This window comes from Pleurodeles waltl, chromosome 3_1 (genome assembly GCF_031143425.1).
Source record: "Pleurodeles waltl isolate 20211129_DDA chromosome 3_1, aPleWal1.hap1.20221129, whole genome shotgun sequence".
NCBI lineage: Eukaryota > Metazoa > Chordata > Amphibia > Caudata > Salamandridae > Pleurodeles > Pleurodeles waltl.
Window position 1 is genome coordinate 1,298,102,213 of NC_090440.1, and position 23,040 is coordinate 1,298,125,252.

The 23,040-nt window shown below is 45.3% G+C and overlaps 1 protein-coding gene across 5 annotated transcripts in view; it reads right to left on the reverse strand.

The window, feature by feature from the left end:
- The window catches only part of CLASP1 (cytoplasmic linker associated protein 1), a 1,131,138-nt gene that overhangs the window by 383,135 nt on the left and 724,963 nt on the right, over positions 1–23,040 (reverse strand). For 3 of the 5 annotated variants that reach the window (XM_069224628.1, XM_069224630.1, XM_069224631.1), the window contains one exon: positions 14,083–14,327. In XM_069224628.1, coding sequence (XP_069080729.1) covers positions 14,083–14,327 — 245 coding nt within the window. Of the gene's footprint in view, positions 1–14,082; positions 14,328–15,600; positions 15,625–23,040 lie in introns of all 5 variants that reach the window. The other 2 variants (XM_069224627.1, XM_069224629.1) reach the window with 1 other exon arrangement.

The following is a 23,040-nucleotide window of genomic DNA, read 5'->3' on the forward strand; positions in this document are numbered from 1 at the left end:
AGGGACGTTTATATTTTTTCCAGAGAAACTGTACATTGACTGGAATGGGGAAATGCGCTTCACTGCAGTTCCAGCATCACTAATACGTGCTCAGAGAACCCCACTGACAGAGCATGAACCCACTAATCAACCAGGAGCGTCCAGTGAGTGGTGTGATGCAAAATAATGGGGTCTCCTTGCAGAATGCTTCTCCCGTGCTGGCAGTACCTCGTGGAAATGAAGGGTCAAAACTATTCCTACATCATTACGCCAGGGCGTGTCAAGTTCTTTTCATGCTATAAACAATGGCCCTACACTGAGCCAATCAGCAGCCTTACCTGAGTAAACAGTAAATTGTCTGATGAGGCACAGATGTATGAACAGAAAATCTTGCAAAGCACAACCTGAATCCAAAATAGAAAAAGCCTCTATGTATATTACTCTGCCCCGAGGGGACAGAAAACTTCACTTTTAATACCCAATATTTGTAATATAAGCTGCAGAAGGTGCAAAGAAACTGAAATTATTTTCTTGTTATTTAGACATAACTCTGATCCAAAAGGTGACATGGTGCTAACAAGGGAGAAGGAACAGGAAAGAAGATTAATAGGATTAATTGTCAGGTAACTGGCAGGTTTTCACAGCCTTGCCAAAGTGAAAATGATTTGGATCGGACGGCAAGTGGGAAAGGTGAGAAGGTAGCGAGTTCCACTATTTTGCAGTAACTAGTAAAAATAACACTTACCAATGTGAGCTTTTCAAAAGAGGAACCATCAACACATTAGAAATGGCAGAGCATTTGACACAAGCAGGGTGAAAAGGCACTTCGGGATTCCCTCGGATAAAGCGAAATCTGCTGATCCATAGAACGATGCCAAATAAAAAGCTCCTTGAAAATGACTCGCTTAGACACCGACAACCAGTGAAGCACTTTGTAACAGCTAAAGACAGAGGGCTGAGAAGGAAGCCCCAAGATAAGTCAGGCTGCTGAGTTTCAACTCAATTGAAGGCACTGAAGCAAGTGCGTTGTAAGACCTAATTAATGTGAATAACATAATCCAACATATAGTTAATCATAGCTTGAATCACTGTTTTATGACAACTGACTGGCAGTAGCAAGCTATTTTGCACGACATTCAAATATAGAAAATATATATTGATTAAACCTGGTTGACCTGGGCATCAAAAGTAACGAGATGATCAAACTTGACACCTTGGTTTTTCACTACATGAAAAAAGGACTGAGAAAAGCCCAGTTCAGGGGCCGCCAAAGAGATGACCAGAGAAAGAAGGATCACTTACTATAAGGATCTCAGTCTCTTTTTTGTGTTTTGTTACAATTAGTTCAACTTTACCCAATTTACAGCTAAAGAAACACAATCCCAGATTGCTAATTTCATCTGACCCATGTTTATCATCAAGACTGATGACAATCTGGGTCTCATCAGCCTAGGTCATCATAGTGCAGCCAAAAGAGCAAATCAACTGAGCAAATTAATTTACGTACATATTTAACGATGGAAGAGACAAGAGAAAGACATCGAAAACACTCCAATCGAGGGACTTAGCTATAAAGTGAGAGGTAAGACATTCAACAGACTGTGCCCTCCTGGCATGTGTCACCAGCAGGATGCAGAAGGCCATGAGGCCCGGCAGCCTCAGAGTCATTGTCACCGAAACCCAGGATAGAGGCTGAAACATCAGAATCGTAGCCTGAATATCCTGGACTCGCTTTTCGTGAGGATAGGCCTGAAATTGCACTGTGTCCAGAACAGCTCCGATAAAGATTTTCATCTGAGATGGAGTCAGGTGTGATTTGCTGTAGTCCGAAGGTGGTATACGACTTTCTGGGGTGTGTCCGGCTTCAACAGTCAGCCATCAAGGTAGGGGAAGACTGAAACCCCTAACCTGCGTAGAAGAGCTGCAACCACTGTCATCACTTTCGTTAACACCGAGGGGCGCTGGTAAGGCCGAAGGGGTGCACAGTAAATTTAAAGTGCTTGTGACCTACAGCGAATTGCAAGAAGCACTTGTGGGTAGTCAAGATGGGTATATGGAGTTAAGCGTCCTGCAAGTCCAATGCTATTATCCATTCTCCTGGGTCCAAGGCAGATAGGACCTGAGCCAGAGAGAGCATTTTGAAGTTCTCCTTCTTGGGGAAGAGACTGAAGGCCCGAAGGTCTATGATAGGACATAGGCCCTTGTCCTTTTTGAGGCACCAGAAAGCAGGAATAACAACCACAGCCTACTTCTGGTGCGGGGACCCTCTCTATGGCTCCCTCACGGAGTAGTGCCAGATGATCCTCCGGTAAGCAGCCAGAGGATGGAAGCAATGACGGAGCAGCAGTCTCAAGGGGGAGGGAGCAGCCCTTTTGGACAATCTGCAAAACCCACCTCTCCATCGTGATGGATTCCCACTGGGCAGGTGATGGTGAATCCTGCCTCCAACTGGTCTGTGATGGGGGGGACAGACTAGGAAGGCCTGGAGGCTGCTGCAGGGATGGGGTGGACTGGGCAGACCTCTGGTTCCCTGGCCCACGAGCCTGTGGGATACTGCATCCCTGGCCATGTAGTGGCTGAGTAACATGGGTGGCATGGTGCCTGCGAAAGGGATGCGATAGGGAGCCCCTTTCATGGCCACGAAAGGGGTGAAAGGCAGACTATTGTAGAGGAGGGGCAGTCAAAAGGCCAAGGGACCGATTTGTAGCCCGGGACTACTTGAACCTGTCAAGCGCCGAGTCTGCCTTGTCCCTGAAGAGATGGGTGCCATCAAAGGGCATGTCCATAAAGGTTTGTTGGACATGCCCCGAAAAACAAGATGTCCTCAACCAGGCGTGGCACCTCAAAGCCACTGTTGACGCAACTGATCTACCCAGAGAGTTGGTTGTGACCAGCGTACATTGAATAGTGAACTTCGCTGCATCGCTCCCATCAGCAGCAACTTGAGAAATGATAGCCTAGGCCTCCTCCAGGATCTGCAGCAAGACTTGTGCTACCGTATCCCACAGTGAATGAGTATAGTGGCTCAAAAGGCATGCGGTGTACACTGACCGCAATGCCAGAATGGAGGAAGAAAACATTTTCTTCCCAAGTTGGTCCAGTCCCTTTGATTCAAGATCTGGGGGAGCAGAGGAGAATGCGCCAGAAGAGGAGGAAGCATGAATTACAAGGGTTTCAGGCGTGGGGTGTTGAGACAGACATTTAGGGTTGTTTGGGGCAGGCCGATGGTGGTGGGAGATTGCCGCTGTTCACAGGAGCCCCTGTGCTGGGTATGGACCAAGTACCCAGAAGGACATCAGTGAGGGCTTCACTGAATGGGAGTAGAGGCTCAAAAGTGGAAGCCCCAGTCTGAAGCACCTCTGTTAGGAGGTTAGTCCTGACTGCTACAGAGGGTAGTTCGAGGCCAAGGAACTCAGTTGCCCTACTGACCACCACTACGTACAAGGCTCCCATCGTCGTAGCCACAGTAGAAAGAGAAAGCATGCCAGCATCTGGAGAAGTATCCAGACCACTGGCCTTGCCCAATTCCTGTGCCCAGTCCATATTAGGGTCATCCAGCTGGTATTCATAAGGGGCCAGCAACCCCTTCAATCTCTCCTCATATTCATACCCATAAGAAAAAGGGTCCAAATCCAACCTGGGGAAAGTAGGCCTCATCGAAGTTGAAAGCAGCGCCTGCCAACACCGTTCCAGCTCTGAGTCGGCGGGATTAGGATTGGGTTGACATTGATCGTGGGCCCAACCGACGTCATGAGCGCTGATGACTTAACTGGTGCCTGGGAAGGTCGCAATGGTATGACTGGCGTCGGCACAGATCTGATAGCGGATCCAGAGGGGCCGTCAAATGCCGCCGGCTAGGAACCTAGAGTAGACCCAGCTGAGCCACCAAGCTCAAACGGCGCCACAGGGGGGTCATTCTGCTTTCATATGAGCCACTTGGCCTCATAGAATTCCTTTTGTTGGGTAGGGGTTGCTCCGGTTCCCGGAACCTCTGGAGGCACGGAGCAGACCCAGAAGTAGGCTCTGTGAATGGAGGCCTTGAGTGTCGATGCTCGATCCATGTCACTTCGGGCAAGCGACGGGGTGAAGTCGAAGAATGTCTAGCTTTCTTTGATGACTTCTTTTTACCCGAGTGACCCGAAGACTTTGAGGAAGACGAGTGGTGGTGACTCCGCGAGCGGTCGAGACCTTTCTCTTGAACGAGACCGGGAGCGATGCGGAGTCAAGCGCTGGCCGCCATGAGCTTAAGGGACCACTCCCTCAAAGTCTTCGGGTGCATGGACCGGCACTCGGAGCACGACTTCGGATCATGGTCGCGCTCCAAACACCATAAACAGACCCGGTACTGATCCGTCACCAACATGATGCAGTGACAGTCCTCGCATGGTTTGAACCTGGTCTTCGGGGACAGGCCTTGACGCACCAAAAGTCACCAAAAACATGACAAAACTGTCAAAGATGGTCAGAAAATGACCAGGGTAGCTACATCCAGATCAGCGCATGGCACGGAAAGAAAAGAAACTGACGTCGGCGATGCGGTGCCTATGTACGACCCCAAGGTCATCACGGTGACCACGATGCCAATGAAGGATGCAGAGTCAACCAACACCATCTGACAGTGCACGGTGTAGGAAAGTACCATCTTGCCTGGCATGTTACCCCCATATTTCACTGTATATATGTTGTTTTAGTTGTATGTGTCACTGGGACCCTGCCAGCCAGGGCCCCAGTGCTCATAAGTGTGCCCTGTATGTGTTCCCTGTGTGATGACTAACTGTCTCACTGAGGCTATGCTAACCAGAACCTCAGTGGTTATGCTCTCTCTTTGCTTTCCAAATTGTCACTAACAGGCTAGTGACCAATTTCACCAATTCACATTGGCATACTGGAACACCCTTATAATTCCCTAGTATATGGTACTGTGGTACCCAGGGTATTGGGGTTCCAGGAGATCCCTATGGGCTGCAGCATTTCTTTTGCCACCCATAGGGAGCTCTGACAATTCTTACACAGGCCTGCCACTGCAGCCTGAGTTAAATAACATCCACGTTATTTCACAGCCTTTTACCACTGCACTTAAGTAACTTATAAGTCACCTATATGTCTAACCTTTACCTGGTAAAGGTTGGGTGTTAAGTTACTTAGTGTGTGGGCACCCTGGCACTAGCCAAGGTGCCCCCACATCATTCAGGGCAAATTCCCCAGACTTTGTGAGTGCGGGGACCCCATTACACGCGTGCACTGTACATAGGTCACTACCTATGTACAGCGTCACAATGGTAACTCCGAACATGGCCATGCAACATGTCTAAGATCATGGAATTGTCACCCCAATGCCATTCTGGCATTGGGGAGACAATTCCATGATCCCCCGAGTCTCTAGCACAGACCCGGGTACTGCCAAACTACCTTTCCTGGGGTTTCACTGCAGCTGCTGCCAACCCCACAGACAGGTTTCTGCCCTCCTGGGGTCCAGCCAGGCGTGGCCCAGGAAGGCAGAACAAAGGACTTCCTCAGAGAGAGGGTGTTACACCCTCTCCCTTTGGAACAAGGTGTCAGGGCTGGGGAGGAGTATCCTTCCCCAGCCTCTGGAAATGCTTTGATGGGCACAGATGGTACCCATCTCTGCATAAGCCAGTCTACACCGGTTCAGGGATCCCCCAGCCCTGCTCTGGCGCGAACCTGGACAAAGGAAAGGGGAGTGACCACTCCCTGACCTGCACCTCCCAGGGGAGGTGCCCAGAGCTCCTCCAGTGTGCTCCAGACCTCTGCCATCTTGGAAACAGAGGTGCTGCTGGCACACTGGACTGCTCTGAGTGGCCAGTGCCAGCAGGTGATGTCAGAGACTCCTTCTGATAGGCTCTTACCTGTGTTGCTAGCCTATCCTCCTTCCTAAGTAGCCAAACCTCCTTTTCTGGCTATTTAGGGTCTCTGCTTTGGGGAATTCTTTAGATAACGAATGCAAGAGCTCATCAGAGTTCCTCTGCATCTCTCTCTTCACCTTCTGCCAAGGAATCGACCGCTGACTGCTCTGGACGCCTGCAAAACCGCAACAAAGTAGCAAAGACGACTACTGCAACCTTGTATCGCTGATCCAGCCGCCTTCTCGACTGTTTTCCTGGTGGTGCATGCTGTGGGGGTAGTCTGCCTCCTCTCTGCACTAGAAGCTCCAAGAAATCTCCAGTGGGTCGACGGAATCTTCCCCCTGCAACCGCAGGCAACAAAAGACTGCATCACCGGTCCTCTGGGTCCCCTCTCAGCACGACGAGCGTGGTCCCTGGAACTCAGCAACTCTATCCAAGAGACTCCCACAGTCCAGTGACTCTTCAGTCCAAGTTTGGTGGAGGTAAGTCCTTGCCTCCCCACGCTAGACTGCATTGCTGGGTACCGCGTGATTAGTAGCCTTTCCGGCTCCTGTGCACTCTTCCAGGTTTTCCTTTGTGCACAGCCAAGCCTGGGTCCCCGACACTCTAACCTGCAGTGCACAACCTCCTGAGTTGTCCTCCAGCGTCGTGGGATCTTCTTTTGTGACTTCGAGTGAGCTCCGGTTCACTCTTCTTCTAAGTGCCTGTTCCGGCACTTCTGCGGGTGCTGCCTGCTCCTGTGAGGGCTCCCTATCTTGCTGGGCGCCCCCTCTGTCTCCCCACGCAATTGGCGACATCCTGGTCCCTCCTGGGCCACAGCAGCATCCAAAAACCCTAACTGCGACCCTTGCAGCTAGCAAGGCTTGTTTGTGGTCTTTCTGCGTGGGAACACCTCTGCAAGCTTCTTCACGACGTGGGACATCCATCCTCCAAAGGGGAAGTTCCTAGTCCTCTTCGTTCTTGCAGAATCCACAGCTTCTACCATCCGGTGGCAGCTTCTTTGCATCCTCGGCTGGCATTTCCTGGGCATCTGCCCAATCTCGACTTTGTCGCAACACTTGGACTTGGTCCCCTTGTTCCACAGGTACTCTCGTCCGGAAATCCACCTTTGTTGCATTGCTGGTGTTGGTCTTCATTGCAGAATTCCCCTATCACGACTTCTGTGCTCTTTGGGGAACATAGGTGCACTTTACACCTACTTTTCAGGGTCTTGGGGTGGGCTATATTTCTAACCCTCACTGTTTTCTTACAGTCCCAGCGACCCTCTACAAGCTCACAGAGGTTTGGGGTCCATTCGTGGTTCGCATTCCACTTTGGGAGTATATGGTTTGTGTTGCCCCTATACCTATGTGCTCTCATTGCAATCTATTGTGACTGTACATTGCTTGCATTGCTTTCTATTGCTATTACTGCATATGTTTGGTATTGTGTACATATATCTTGTGTATATTTGCTATCCTCATACAGAGGGTACTCACTGAGATACTTTTGGCATATTGTCATAAAAATAAAGTACCTTTATTTTTAGTATTTCTGTGTATTGTGTTTTCTTATGATATTGTGCATATGACACCAGAGGTATGGTGGGAGCTTTGCATGTCTCCTAGTTCAGCCTAAGCTGCTCTGCTACGCTACCCTTTTCTATCAGCCTAAGCTGCTAGAACACCTCTTCTACACTAATAAGGGATACCTGGACCTGGTGCAGAGTGTAAGTACCCCTTGGTACCCACTACAAACCAGGCCAGCCTCCTACACACGGGTACTGCACAAAGAAAAATCTCCAGATTCAGTCTGACACCTGGGGGAAATTCTACGTTAAGGAATCTGCAACTAGAAGTCTCTACCAGATACCTTTTTAACAAGTAACAAGATTGACATATGGATTTTTTCCCTGGTACCTAGCCCAGAGATTCCAGAGACCGGAGCTCGTTTGTTAGGTTACGGTTTCCATCTTCAAGAAATACAGGATCTGTGGTAGTTCATTGGCACTGGATGTATTTAAATCATGGAATAGACTATCACATGATCTACACGTACAGGAAGACTTATTTTCCATCAGCGATTACACATTTATATTCCAATTACATATAGGTCCCTGGCCTCAATTGTGGGTATTAATACAACCCTATTTCTTTTCATAATCACTCTGAAAAGTTATTTCTTTTTGAGTGGTGTGACATTTCCTTCTAGAAGTAGGTGTTAGCATGCTACAAATGCAAAAACCAATCCTCTTTCACTGAGGTGGTAGCAGTCAGTTGCAGATGACAAAGAATGATCTATTAATCATGAAACTCAATACTTCTCTTTTTGTCAATAGTGGAAACTTCTAGTGTCACAAAGATTATTTGAAATGATTATGCTTTCTAAGAATGTTTAGAGCTAAAGAGTAATTTAGCGATCGATTTGCTGCTGTTGTTTGTGGATTCAGAGTACAATTCCTGCTCTTAATAGTTATGAGTTTAGAAATTTGTCAAATATGAGCCGAACGGATAATGGAAATATTGTTACGTACAGGTGTTTGAATTACTTGGAATTTAACTTATTTTATTAGTTGCTGAACTGCTTTGTCATGCATTTTCTTTTTAAGAGATAGATTAAGTCATTCTCTGTTATTTGGTATGTGGTGGGGTGCAATATGGCTGCCGCTTTTTTGCCTTCTCTAGTCTCTTTTATTGATACTTTTGTTTGTGGCATTTCCTTAGCATGATCCTGCCATTTAAGAGCCTGGTGGAAATTAAGGTTGCCTCTGCTTTCAGTCCTTTATTTTCTGTTTCTGGGTGTGATCAACAGATCTACACTAGTGTGAAAGCACCTGTTTAAGCTCTATTTCTTAAATGTGTCACTTTCACTTCAACTTGGTCTTGCCTTGCGTTTGGGGCATCATACCATCGAGGCTCTTTAACTTCTGGTTGTGCGGGTTTCATTGCTGCACACAACACAACAGTCCAGCATTGTGGCCCTCTACATACTCCTCAACATGTGCAGGGCAGTTGGCGCATCCTGTGACTGCTGTCAGGTGAGTTTCAGTGAGGTTGATGTCACTGGGATTACAGTGGATTTCTCAGACCACTCTAATATGACTTCGGACAGTTTTTTATATCATGTATTTGACAGTTCATTGTGTGTTGATCATCTTGATACAGCAGGGTGCCTTTTGGTTCCTAAGGCCCTCATTACGAGTTTGGAGGTCCGAGGACCGCTGCGGTGGAGGAGGCGGTCGCAACTCGGCGGGCCCGTTGGAGCAGACTGCTATGTTATGACCCTCACGGTGTTCCGATCAGAACACAGCCAAGTCATCACCAGTCCCGCCAGAGCGGACAGGCCGCTGTGGCCTGCAGTAGGTATCTCCAACTCAGCAGGGAGCATGTTTCCCCCTACCATATCGCACACTGCCAGTATTTTTGCCATGGTTCCCCCGCCAGGAAAAGCCTGGCATAAAAGGGGACACTTCAGGAACACAGGCAAGTCCGCAGCCGCCATGGAACCCAAACTGAAAGTCTTCCCAATGCTCCTGCTGGCCATACAACTCCAGAACCAATGACGGCGACACCAACCATAAATACACCCGCCTAGCACACACTGGAGGGAAGGCTATTAGTACACACACAACACACACACACACCCCGCACGGCTAGCGACGGCCACTCACATGCAAACAAACACGCATAGCAACACACACACACACACACACACACACACAAACCACATACAACAAATCACACATATGCAACACATACATGTGGAAGGAAAGCCACAAAAAGTTTGTTACCCTCAACACCAACAAGTCTCTGATGCAGATATATTATATTGAAATGTGAACATAATAAATAACTATATACAATATGGGCCAGCTGGCCAGTCCACCTGTATTGTGTGCCCGAGGCACACAATGCAATGTACATGGCCCCAACTTGACTCCTGACTGCAAAGTGGCATCCACATGGCAGGGGCATCAATGGGGCATGCAGGCAACTCAGGGGTGGGGGGGGGGGGGTGTTAGGGGGTCTGAGGTGGGAGTTTTGTGGGGGGTCCTTAGGTGTTGGTTTTGAGGGGAGGGTCCTTCGGTTTGGGTTGGGGGGTGGGTTTAGGTTTGGACTTTGATTTTGCAGGAGGGGGTTTGGGTCTGGGGGGGTAACCTTGGCCTTTGTGGGGGTAGAAGTCTTAGGTGGGGGAGCTGCATGGATTGTACCAGGGGGCCATGGGAGGACTGGGAGGTGGAAGGCAGGGGTTTGGGGAGGTAACAGGGCACTTGGGGGGGGCAGGGACTGGGATAGTGGTAGGGAACAGGGAAAAGTCTTGTAGGAAACATTTCTTAGGGGCATAAGGTTGGTTGTGGGATAAACATTTGGGAGTGGAGGGAGAGGTAGTGGTTGTGAGGTGTGTACGGTGAGGTGTCCTGAGTGCAGGTGTGAGCGTGGATGCCATGTGTGTGCTGTGTGACTGTTGGGTAGGCGATTGTGGGTGTTTAGGTGTAGAGGAGGGAGGAGATGCAGGGAGATGGCAGGGTGGATGTGTGAATGTATGTTGTTGTGGTGTCTGCAGGTAGGGTAGATGTGCTGCATGTGAGGGTGCTGACTGTTGTGCTGGGCGTGCCTGTGGTGTAAGGGGTGCATGTATGGGGGTCTGCTATTGTGGGGATAGTGGGAATGAGTGCACATGTGGCAGGATCTGGGAGTGATAATGTGGTGAATGCAGGTATGAGTGGTGTGGTATATGTGAGGGAGGAGACGGTGGGGGAGTCTGTGTATTGAGTGGATGATGATGTGCCTGCATGTGTCTGTTGTGTGTCTGCATGGGGGTGGTATCTTTGTGGTGCTTGCGTTTTTCCTTGCGAACTGTGTCTGTTGATGTGGATGCATGTTGGTATGAAAGTGTGCCTTTAATGGGTGAGGGGAGAGGGCTGTGGGACTGGTAACAGGTAGTTGGTGGGGGTACGGAAGAAGAAGGGGGGACACTGGCTGCCGTCAATGAGGAGGCCAGAGCCTGAAATGATCTCTGCAGGGCAGCCAGGGAACCGTGAATGCCTTCCAGGTAGGCACTGGACTGCTGCATCTGTGATGCCGGTCCCTGGATGGCTTTCACAATGGTTGACTACCACACATGGATGGACCTCAGGAGGTCAACAGCCTCCTCATTGAGGGCAGCAGGGCTGACTGGGTAAGGAGCACAGGTGCCAGTGGTGAAGGAGATTCCCACCCTCCTGGGTAAGCAGCCATGGACAACTAGGTGAGGAGCTACAGGGAGGGCGGTGCTGATAAGGGGAGTGTCGATCCTGTCTCCCCTGTGACACTCCCCTCACCCTCCGTCCCACTGGTTCCCTCGGCTCTGCTGGTTTCAGCCTCCTGGGTCCCGTGGGTTGCAGGGTACCCATTCACCAGTGCCCCTTCTCCTTCGCCTGATGATGCTGATGCACACAAAGACAGAGGAGGAGCGGGAGGGTGGCAGAGAAAGACAGGGTGCAATGGGTCCATCCCAACTCAACATTCACACAGACTAATAACATCATTATCTGCTGCTATGCATTGGCAGGCCAGGCCCTCACCTATACATGCTACAATGGTAGAACACCATGGGGGAAACTACAGCAATGCTGATGTAAACTGCTGATGGTGGAACAATAGCACTCATGTACTTGATGATGGTCATACTAGTCACACTTTCCCAGTGCTTGGCACATTCTCATGGTCGTTTATGGAGACATAGCCTGTACTCCTTACTCAACAGAATACTGCATGAGGGTGTAACATGCCCATTTATCCATTGACAAATAGCATAGTGACATCTGGCTTCACCGTGCCTATCTAAACATACAGTACATGGCAGCTGATTGTGGACTCACTAATTTACTCTGTCACAGTGGTAGGCTGATACTGATGGCAATGCCCTGACACCTCAGGTGTGCTGATGGTAGGAACTGGGCTCTTAAAACTTTGTTGAGGGTGACCACACAAATCCCAAGTTGGAAGTAAATGCCCTCATAAGTCACTGTCTGCATGGTATGGGACATGAAGAGGCAACCTCTATTACAGGTTTCTGAGCAGTGCTGTCAATAGCTTATGTTCTATCCTGCAGTGTTAACAAGTTTGTACATGTGGGTGAACAGTTTCAATTCTGCTGTAATGTGCAGAGACAGAACAGGTAAATCACAAAGCTGATTTGCAGGCCCAATGTAATTGATTTTGCAAAAGTTAAAGAAGATCAACACCAAGTTTTTCGTAAGCGCCACATCATGCTCAGTTTGGAAGAGGAGTAAAAATTTCAGAATTAGGAAGAGTTTTAGTTTACTGTCCTTGATAACCATTGTGTCTTGGGGGACAAATGAGTTCAGAATTGAAAAGGACCCTGAGGTTACGTACATTCAGCACAATGGATGGTAGTGCTCCTAAATTAAAACTCTAACTGAAGAGCAGTGTGTCAAGAGCCAGCATCTACCAACACGCAAATCTCAGTGCACATTTTATTAGTGCATCTGAAAAGGTGTTTCATTCAATAGAACCAGGATCCATATGCATGTGCAGTTGAAGCTAGGTTCTCTGGCCTGTTTTCCAACTGAATATGGAACGAAGTAACATAAGTGCACAATAGATGATTCACCTGGTAGCACTCTTGGAGTTTTGCCAAAGGGCACATGTTGATACTGATTGATAATTATAAATGGATGAGCACCGTTGCCCTCCGCAGGATATGCCCTGCTTGACTCACTGATGCAATCAAACTAGTTTGCTACAAATGCTGCAATACCATGTGTAAAGATATAAGGTATGTTTTGCGTTCAGATTTTAAAATTGAAGATATCAATAGGCCATCCCACGTTGCACTTTTACCTTCTTTCCCCACACCTGTAGTACAATTTTCAGTCAGACAGTGAAGAGATTAAGTATTCACTAGTTTCAACTTTGTTGGGGCCTCCAAAAGGCATGCAACTATAGCTTAAAGGAACACAATTCCTTTATTATTGCTTTTGGCACCCGTAAGCCTTCATGGTATTGAGATATCTGGGACCAGAGTAAAGATGTGTGGTCATAGACCATGAGATATCATGTAACCCCAAATACCAAACCAAACTGGAAATATCAAGAATGATATTAAGGGGAATTCTGGGCTTTTCAGGCTTCCATACAAAATTACAAGTGCATAAGAAAGTAAATACTCAGGAAAACAATGCTGCAAGAAAATGATTAATAAAGAACAATTTAAGATGACTTATATTTAGATTGCAGTAGGTTGTCCAAACCTTAGGTAGGGCTTAATACTAATCAAGAAGTTTGCCTTTCGAAGTACAGACATTATTAAAACCATCCCTAATAGAACAACAGGCAATCGAAACATTATGAATCACAATACATTTCAAAAGAAATAGGTAGTGTGAAAAGAAATGCACTAGAGCAGCAATTCTGACTTCTGTAGACCCCCTCTGAATCATTGAGTGAAGCCAGGAATCCCCACCAAGCAACTTCTATGATTTGAACGTCAAACCAATACAAAAACACGTATGCATCAAACAAAGTGGCAAATTATGAAATGCTGTATTTAATTAACAATTATGTGAAAATCAACATTTTAATGGGAACATTCAAAATGTAGTTTAATTTCTAAAAGACTAAACAATATGCTAGATTTTAGCATATCACGTCGCCTTGTTTGCTACTACTGCATGCACTCTTTTTGTCACCTTGTAGGACTGCTTCAATTGAGGCTTCCAATCGACAATACTAAATTCCATTAGCAGTACCTGTGCTGCAACCACACATCAAAATAAGGATACCAACTTAATTTTTAGATTCCAATTTAAAATTCCTTCACGTTTACAGTGCATTTTAAAAGGTTCTATTTTCAGTTTTGCTTTTCATGGACTTTGTTAATCAGCTAATACCATTTAATTTGATAAACAGTTGTGGACCCCCTGAGATGGCGCCAGACCAGTTTAAGAATCTCTGAGCTGCAACAAAAAAGCGTCTCTCAAAATTCCACAATTATTCTTATCAGTCTTCTGTGGCTACTGCTGTGGTGGGTAACTGACAGGTATGTGCACTGAGCCATAAAAAATGAGTTGTGACAAACGTACGCAGTAAAAACCAAAGGAAGGTGGAGGCATTAAGCCTAGTCCTTATAATGAGTGCAATAATATCTCCAAACCACCAAGGTGAAGGTAATAGTGTGAAACACACAAAAGGTCTTGATATTTTTAGATGCAACACAATACTTTAAAAGATCCGAAAGTTATGTGTATAATTCTTACCTTAGGGTCCTGTGGCTCTTCAATAAATTCTGAAGGCCTATTAGCCCTTCTTTCCTTTCAGACCAGTTGGAGCTTGCACAGTGATTAAGAACCTCTGCCACGTCCTCAGTCTGTCTCAGGTAATGAGGGATGCCTCCATTTCGAGAACCATAAGACCTTTCTGAGCAAGCACTAGAGGCATCACTGTTTGCATCGTCATCTGAATACATCCCATAGGGCTCGTATCTTCTTCTGACCGGCTTTTTCTGAAGAATGAAGGCATATGGTTAAAACTTTAACTATGTTCAACACCAAAGTAAAACCTTCAAAAAGAAAATAGTAAGGCTTGTGCATGCTATAGGCAACTATTCAATACATATATAGTTGAACTTAATGTGAAGAGCTTGCTAAATATTTGCCTTCCTTGAAAGTTTGAAATGGTGGCTTAAACCCTTGCTCACTCTAGTGTCAGGATCATAGCATTGCTTGGATGCAGAAATAAATGCAAAAAAACAATTTAGTTAATTTTGAATGCAACTGTGCAAGAGTGTTAGAAAACCCTTGCCTGAAGAATAAGTGATTTTATGTAAAAATATAGGGTAGATTTAAAATCAAAATTAGAAAAACAATTTTCTAAACATACATTTTCATGTAGTGACTGTAGATTGGTGCCAGCTTCACTTCCAATGTGAAGTTTAAGATGGGACAACAACCTCACTGTGGCTTTTTCCCCTGGGTCATTAATCTGAGATTAATGTAGGGTGACTGCTCTCCGAGATACTAATCTTAAACTTATGTCTCCTTAAAATGATCTTTTACCAAAATCTCAGCTAATTGGGAGGGATCCCAAGGATTATTTTGCAATTCATTGGGGTGGAGGTGAACCCTCATAACGCAGTAAAAAAATATGTATATTTTATCTTTACCACTTTATACTTAAAAGTACACATTTTCGTATCCAGTGTTCTGGTTTTGGAGTCTATTAACCTGAGATTCTACCCCCCAAGGTAATTGGCCAAAATAAAAAAAACATGCACTTTGCAAATTTCAGAGAAAGCAAAGAGGTTCTTTTTACTCTCACTAAGACAGTGTCCACCAAAGAGGTGCCTACCACTCCCTAGTAGCTGCTACTTTATTGCGGTCTATGTTTCAGGCTAGGTGGGCTTGATGGGGCAAAGAACGTTTTTAAAGATGAATCGTTATGGTGGGGCAAAAGACTTTTTAAAGATGAATTGCATTACATTTTCACTGTTATTTATATGATTAAAATCAATTCTGTTGAACTTTATGACAACGTTTTTGCCACTTTTATGTGCTCACTAAGAAGGGGTTGGTAGCAACACAACAAGGCAATTAGTAAACAGAGCAATGGATTAAGTGGATGCAACAATGGATGAAGGTAGACAAAACAGTTAATTGACACATTATATGATAGACAACTTTGTGAAGCTGCAAAAAAAGTGTCATCAACCAAATACTTAATGGCTTTAGAAAAAGAAAGAGTGGGGACAGAAAACAAAGAGACGTGCATACTGGTACCTTGCTCCTTGGGTCTCCTAACAGCTGAAGGCAGGAAAGTATTCAGGGTGAGAAAAATCACAGAGATTTACATCAGACGAAAAGATAAAGATCATTTTGGCAATAGATTCAATGTATTTAATAACTTCTTTCCAATCATATCCACACAGCAATGTAGTGCTATGCTACCTAGGAAAAGCTGTCAATGCTACCACTATTCAAACTATACAAACTATTCAAAAAGGTTACTTATTCTTGTTATAATGAATTATCCTCAATGCTACTTGTTTTCCAGTACTGCCTTCAACTGAGTCACATATTTGTAATAATCGTCACCAATCAAGTGTTATACATAAGTAATGTTCTCTTTTGTTCTTGGAGACTTATCAATTGGATGCTGGGGAAGGGGGAATAAAAACAACTGCTGATATTGCTTAGTGCATCAGTAAAATCCATAAAAAGCACACATCTGCTGCCCTTAGTAAACAGCAAGAAGAGTAAGACGCTCGATTCCAAGAAAGGGAAGATGCAACTCTACAAAAGGTTCCAGAATTGGAGATGCCCTGATACAGTATTTAAAACGTTTCCTCTTTCAAGAATGGGGAGTTCTGTAAAATGGAATCTCAAGGAGGGAACCGTAGGAGGAGGTTTGCAGCCTAATCATTAATACAGCTTGACTTACTTCTAGCTGCAAAAAGAAAAGACTTACATTTATGCTTGCAAAACTGAGAAAATTAAATTATGCTTGCACACCTAATGTCCAAGTAATTAAATTTCAAATTAGGGAATGGTACTCAAAGATGCTGCAGAATATATAAACCATCAATCAAAAAAGCTAAAAAAATAAATAAAAAAAAAGGTACTACTCAGACAGAATTCCAAATGCTAAACTGCAACTAAAGAATTTTATAAAATTCTCAATGAATTTGGAAAACCTAAGTGTATGGAAGGAAGTCATACCACTACGCAAGATTTCACAAATAAACTGGCAATTCATTACACAACCAAGGCAGACACATTGGACTCCTATTTAAAACAGAAGAAAACCATCAGCACCAACCTGTTTCCTAAAATCCTCTTCACGAGTAAACCAACCCAGCCTCCGCACTCCTTCAAACAAATATCACAAGGTGAATTTATGGATATGGTGAAAACAAGCAGGACTTCCAGCTGCCCTTCTGACCCTTGTCCACCACACATCTTCAAGAACATTCTTTTATCTACTTCTGAGGCAACACCTGTAAGAAGAGTAGTCAATAACTCCTTAACTCCGGAAACTTTTCTTGAAGACCTGAAAATGGCATACATATGTCCATTATTAAAGAAAACAAACCTAGACCCGCATGACCCCAACAACTACAGACCAACCACAAATCAACCTTTCCTGGGCAAAGAGACCGAAAAAGTAGCATTCGCCCAGATGTCAGTTCATTGAAGACAACTCCATACTTTCAGACTACCAAACTGGATTCCGACTAGGAAGAGGCACTAAATCAGCACTTATAGCAACCTGGGATGATCTTAAAAACAAAGTCGACTACTGTTGACCATGACACCCTAATTCTAAGACTCCACAAAGCCGGTATGAAAGGGACTGCTCTCGACTGGATTACATCCTACCTTTAAAACAGAACTAATATTGTCTACCCCCTTCTCGACCAAACCCTACCTCACATAAGCAGGGGTCCCCCAAGGATCAATCATTTCACCTATACTTTTCAACATCTACATGATGTCATTACCAGAATTGATCAATGATTTTCAACTCACATGCTACAACTATGCAGATGACACACAAATACTACTTACATTGGAATGCCCCAAAGACACTGAAAACTCACAAGTCTTCAGTTGCCTCAGAGCCGTTGATCAGTGAATGGCTTGGAGCCATCTCATACTGAATGCTTCCAAAACAGAAATACTCGCATGTGGCGACTGGAAAAATGATGACCCACTGTGTGCCTGGCCTGACGATCTTGGACCACCTCCTCAAGTATCCAAGGAAGTTAAAAACCTTGGAATTACCATAGACTCCAAGCTAACAATGAATGATCAAGTCGACAAATTAGCACAATCAAACTTCATCACTTTGAAGACTATGCAACCCATCTTCCCCCCACCTTGGATTTCCACACAAGGTGCAGGCTACTATCTCTCTTGTACTATTTAAATCAGATTATGCCAATGTCCTCTACCATAGATCATCTCTATTATGAAAAAACTACAATGTATTCAGAACTCAGTTGCCAGGCTACTATTACATGTAAAGCCACAAGCCCACATATCCCCTGCCTTGAGAGCACTACACTGGTTACCGGTTGCCAGAAGATCCACCTTCAAGCTGCTTTGTATCACCCACAAAACTATACATGGAACAGGACTTTTCATCAGAAACAAAATAACCAACTACATTCAACAAAGAAACCTTCGCTCAAGATTGGCACCCCACCTCAAAACAACAGCATACAAGAAAAACACAATAGGTGGTACATCCTTCTCTGTTCAAGCAGCAAAACTATGGAATTCATTACCCCCAAATATAAGATCCACAGATAACTATCTTGTCGTCAGAAGACTATTCAAGAGTTGGCTCTTTCCTTCATAACCACCATATCCAAACAGCAATGGTCTGTGTTAATAAATATTTGTAATCTGATTAAGTGTATATTCTAGATATGTATAATTCTTTAAGAAATATGTATAGTTGCTATTTCCTCATAATAAATTATACACATACTCTTTCAGTCTGTTTAACAAATGTATATTTACTCACAGTTAAATATATATTTGCGTGTATACGCATGAGAGTCTATATATGTGTGTGTGTGCGTGTACATACATATATTTGTGTATATTATTCTATGCTTAACATGTTCATAGATCATTGAATAGCTCCTAGGTAAACTGTTATATTAGATACTTTTGAAACCCTGTTTTCTTTTCTATCTCACAATGAGCAAATGTTATCTCAACTATTTAACAGCAAGCATTTTGCTGTTGAAAAATTGAGGAGAAATAAATGATTGCTATAAAAGTACTTTTATTAACATCAAATATTACAAATCTTGAAATTCTGTGTTTATATAATACAAATTTACTTCTCATATTATTATATCCATTATTATATTCCTTTCATGTATATCCACTTACATTGTATTTACATATCTATTTATTTACTCTAGTCTTCCTGTACTAGAGAAAATAAATACAAATAAATACAATTAAATAGATAAATAAAATTAAAAAATAAATGAAATAAAAAAAATCAATAAAATAAAATGTACTGTCTCATAAACTTTACTCTGTCCCCCCATCACCCTATGTCTCTATCAATCAATCCTCCATCCCCATTCTGACTAATCGCAAACCTATTGAACTACCTCGATCTTCTAAATAACCCTGCCTAAGCTTTTCCCTCCTCTACCGCTCCTGGCTAACCCCACACCTCAATTTACTACTATGATCTCCCAAACAACCCCACTAAATTCTCCCCCATTTATCTCACCTTTGACTCATTCAAAACCTCTTCTGCTACTATGATCTCCCTAACCCCTTTCCACATACTCCTCCCTTCATCTCTCCTTTACTCTTCCCAAGCCTCATCCTATTACTATAAACTCCAAATTAACACATCTGGATTCTTCCCTCTTCTATCCCTTCGTTACTCTAGTCAATCTAACTAACAAACTCACATATCCTCCGCTCAAATTAACTCATACTAATACTGTACTCACAATGTGCAGCAAGCCCATTCATACATAGGGAAAAGAGGGTGGGTCCCAGGACACAACTCTGCCTGACCCTGTGATCCACAGCCACAGGTAAGGGGTCCATCAACTCTCCACAAGAGGTGAAGTTGTTACTGTGTTGCCTTATTATAGTGGCGAACAGATCAGCAGGGACCCTCATTTTTGGCAAGGTCTGCTACAGGTTTGAGCGAAAGACTAAATCAAACGCAGAACGTAGACCTACAAAGGCAATGTATAAACGGCCACCCCCCAATACCAGTCAATTAAACTAATAGGCCTATAAATTCCGTGGATCGGTTGGGTAGACCTTTTTTATGAATAGGGATAATCTAGGCCTCTGCCCAAGATTGTGGGGTTGGTGCAAATGTCAATATATTGTTAAATATGGGGCCCAGACATTCGGCTTGCTTGAATAGAGGTCCCACAGGACTTTATCCAACCCAGTGCTTTATTAGGAGCTATTTTAGTAATAGCTGCTCTTACCTCATCCTCAGTAATTGTGGGATTATACATGCTGTTACAAGTAGCCAACCCCCACCCCAGCCATTAATTCATTATCCAGTGAAGGTGACTGCTGCGTAGGGGGGATATATCCCCCTGTCTGCATATGGTAAGGAAAAGTGAGCATCCCAGTTTGTTGTCAAAAAAATTGTCCCCAATTGGTTGCCACCTTCCTAAATTACAGAACCCACGTAAATCCCCATTCCTAGCAGCAACTAACAACATCTCCTACTTTGCAGCACTCCAATCTTTTCTGGCTGTTAAAATTGAGTTTTTTTTATATGAAGCCCTCTGCGCTTGGGTTTCTGGCCTGTTCTGCACTTTGGTTGCAGAAATTAAGGCAGACCTTAACTTCCTACATGCTGTATTAAACCATGAATGTGGGTCCCCCCTGGCCGAGAATCTGCGTGTGGGCACATAAAAAATATCCTTTAGCCCCCTGAATAAACTGTTATGAATAGAAGAGATCCACTATTCACATACCCCCTGATCTAGTATCCCATCTCCCCTGAGGAGGGGATCTATGCTATCAGATACCGAAAGATAACCTTACCCTAGTATCAGCTGCAAGTCTAGCAGAGTGGTCCATTTCATTCTACGTGTGTTGATGGTTATTCGCAGACCACAAGCTAATGGGTTGCCTGCACTTCCCTCCCTTCCCAGGACCGGGAGGTCCACTTCAAGACTCAAAGCACTGTGGTCACTATCAGGCCTCATAGGGCCTGAATCCAGAGACCTTTGCCTAGGAATTGCACTGGTTAGATGACAAATCTCATTACACAGTGGCCAGAGACCTGGGGCCTGACTGCTTAGGAAAGGACCCGATCAGTTCGATGCCTGGTATTGGCCTTGGGATCCATGTACGCCCATTAGGCACCTCAGTGACCTGTATTCCCATATCAAGGGGTCCCATGTCACTTTTCCCCTTCTTTGGTAGGTTTTTAGTAAACCCCTGACAATAGTTAGCTCTGTCATCCCTGTCCTCCCCCAACCAACCACCTTCACTTTTCCCCTCTTTCAACCGCAACAGGGCGAAACCCTTTCCAATAGGTACAAGTCAATACATTTCCCCCTTCACCTAGAACATCCTGAACACCATCTACAGCAAATCATAAACCTTATGTACGTTAGTTTCCTAGCAAGTCAATGGCTCGGTGTATTTAAGCTTACAATTAAGTAGTAAACCTATCACCTCGTCGTAGCTTGTTCTTCATGAGTAAACAGTGCTCATTAAGAAAGGCCCACTACGTGAAAAACACAGTATTGCAAAGAGAAGATAACTTAGATTGTATGTACAGTAAATTCAAATGATGTGTCCATTCTAAAGAGCCAGCTGTTGAGCATGGCCTCCAAACAGAGGAAGAATAGAAGATAGCCAAGTGAAAGCATTGGAAAGATCCGCCAAGTGGAATCTGCTACAAAAAATTCCAGAGAAGTGAGCATCAGTGGACAAATAAAAAGTGCAAGCAGATCCAAAAGGACAAGCTTCTAACCTCTGGTAACCCCTTATCGGGTAGAGACAATATCTAGCTGCAGATTCCTTACCTTCTGATGGATACAACTACCTGTGGATTCCTCACCTTATGAATTCTCCCAATGCGCCAGCATTCAACAGAAATTTGTCTTCCCAGCTCTCCACGTCAACGAGGATGTCACAATGGCCCGACTCCCACGCGGCTCCGTCTGACGTCATCGTGGCAATAAGAGGTCCTTGCCGGCGTGCTGAAGTCAGTTCCCTTTTTTCCTAGCTCTTGGGAGTTACTGTTGCGAAGGTGTTTAATTGTAGGTTACAATGTCAATGTCTCCTCCTTGGAAATCCGGATTCAACCCTTGTCAGGAGTGCGGGGGGCGCATGTCAGTGATGGACCCGCACAATGACTGCATATAGTGTGAGTTCTAAGCACAATGTGGAGGAGTGTGGTTCATGCCAGAGAATGAACCCGAAGACGCTCAAGGAGTGGGAGGCCAAACTCTTTTTGGCCATGGCAAAGAAGAAGGAGAAGCATAGGAGTCATCGGAGGTCTTCTTCCGGAAAATCCTTGAGGTCGCACAAGAAACAGCGTCAGCATGATTCCAGAGGTCGTTCGGATAGAGGTCGGTCCCGATCGAGGTCTCCTTTCAGTCGGCATCGTGCCACGTGGGAGGTTAGTCCGGCAGCAACTCCATCACCTCAGAGTCTTCGAGGTGGTTGGGCCTCACGAGAGTCCTTGCTTCTGGCCTGGAGCGCAAACGGACGTTCCGGATCTGACGCCGGCGCCACAGGAGGAACAGGGGTATCCTGCCTTCCCGGCTCCGGGTGCGGATTCAGCGGCATTTTTAAATACCATGTTCAACATCTTTAACTCTATGCCCCCGGGTGTGCACTGGCTGGTCCCACAGGTCCTTTGGCCTTTTCAATAGGCGCTCCTGCTCCATTTAGACCGGCGCCATTTATGCACTTTTGCCCTGCGGAGGGTGTTGGTACGGCGCCGATACCGTTGGTGTCACCCGGAAGACCTTCGACGCCGGTGACTTCTCCTGTGAGACCAATGGTGCCGATGACATCGCCCCATATCCATTCGACACCGGTGAAGCGGGCTTGCGTGTCCTCGGTGCCGATGGATTTGGTTCCGGCATCGGATGGATCCATGGAGCGGAGTGTGTCTCCCGGTCCGCGTCAGCCGAGATCTTCAACGTCAATGAATTCCATGTCAACGCTGAGAACTGAGGCTAGATTAAGGTCAAGGAGAAAGGCTCTGAGGCTTATAGTGGTACAGGAGTATCAGAGGCAACTCCTGGAGGAAGGAGAATTTGCTAAGCCCCTGGGGGTCTATCCGGGTTTGGACTCGGCAAGTGGACTAGACATTTCCCCTGAGTGGGATCTAGCCTCTCCTGGGGAATTTACAGAAGAGGCAGCCTCTTTTTATACTGTTGTAAGGAAGGCAGCAGATTTTCTGGACCTCCCACTACCATCTGCAGAGGTCAAGACTAACATCCTAACTGAAGTTCTCCATCCTGCTTCAGCTGCTGCAGAGCCACTACTGCCTTTTAACAATGCTCTTACAGAGTCTATTCTGGAAATCTGGAACAAGCCTGTAACTTCATCTACTGTTAGCAGATCGGTTGCAAGGAGTTATGGAGGTTCTCCAGGATCCCCGGGTTTCCTGTTGAAACATCCGACTCCGGAGAGAGCTTGGTGGTCCAGGCTTCATGCTCGTCTCATTCGGCTCCT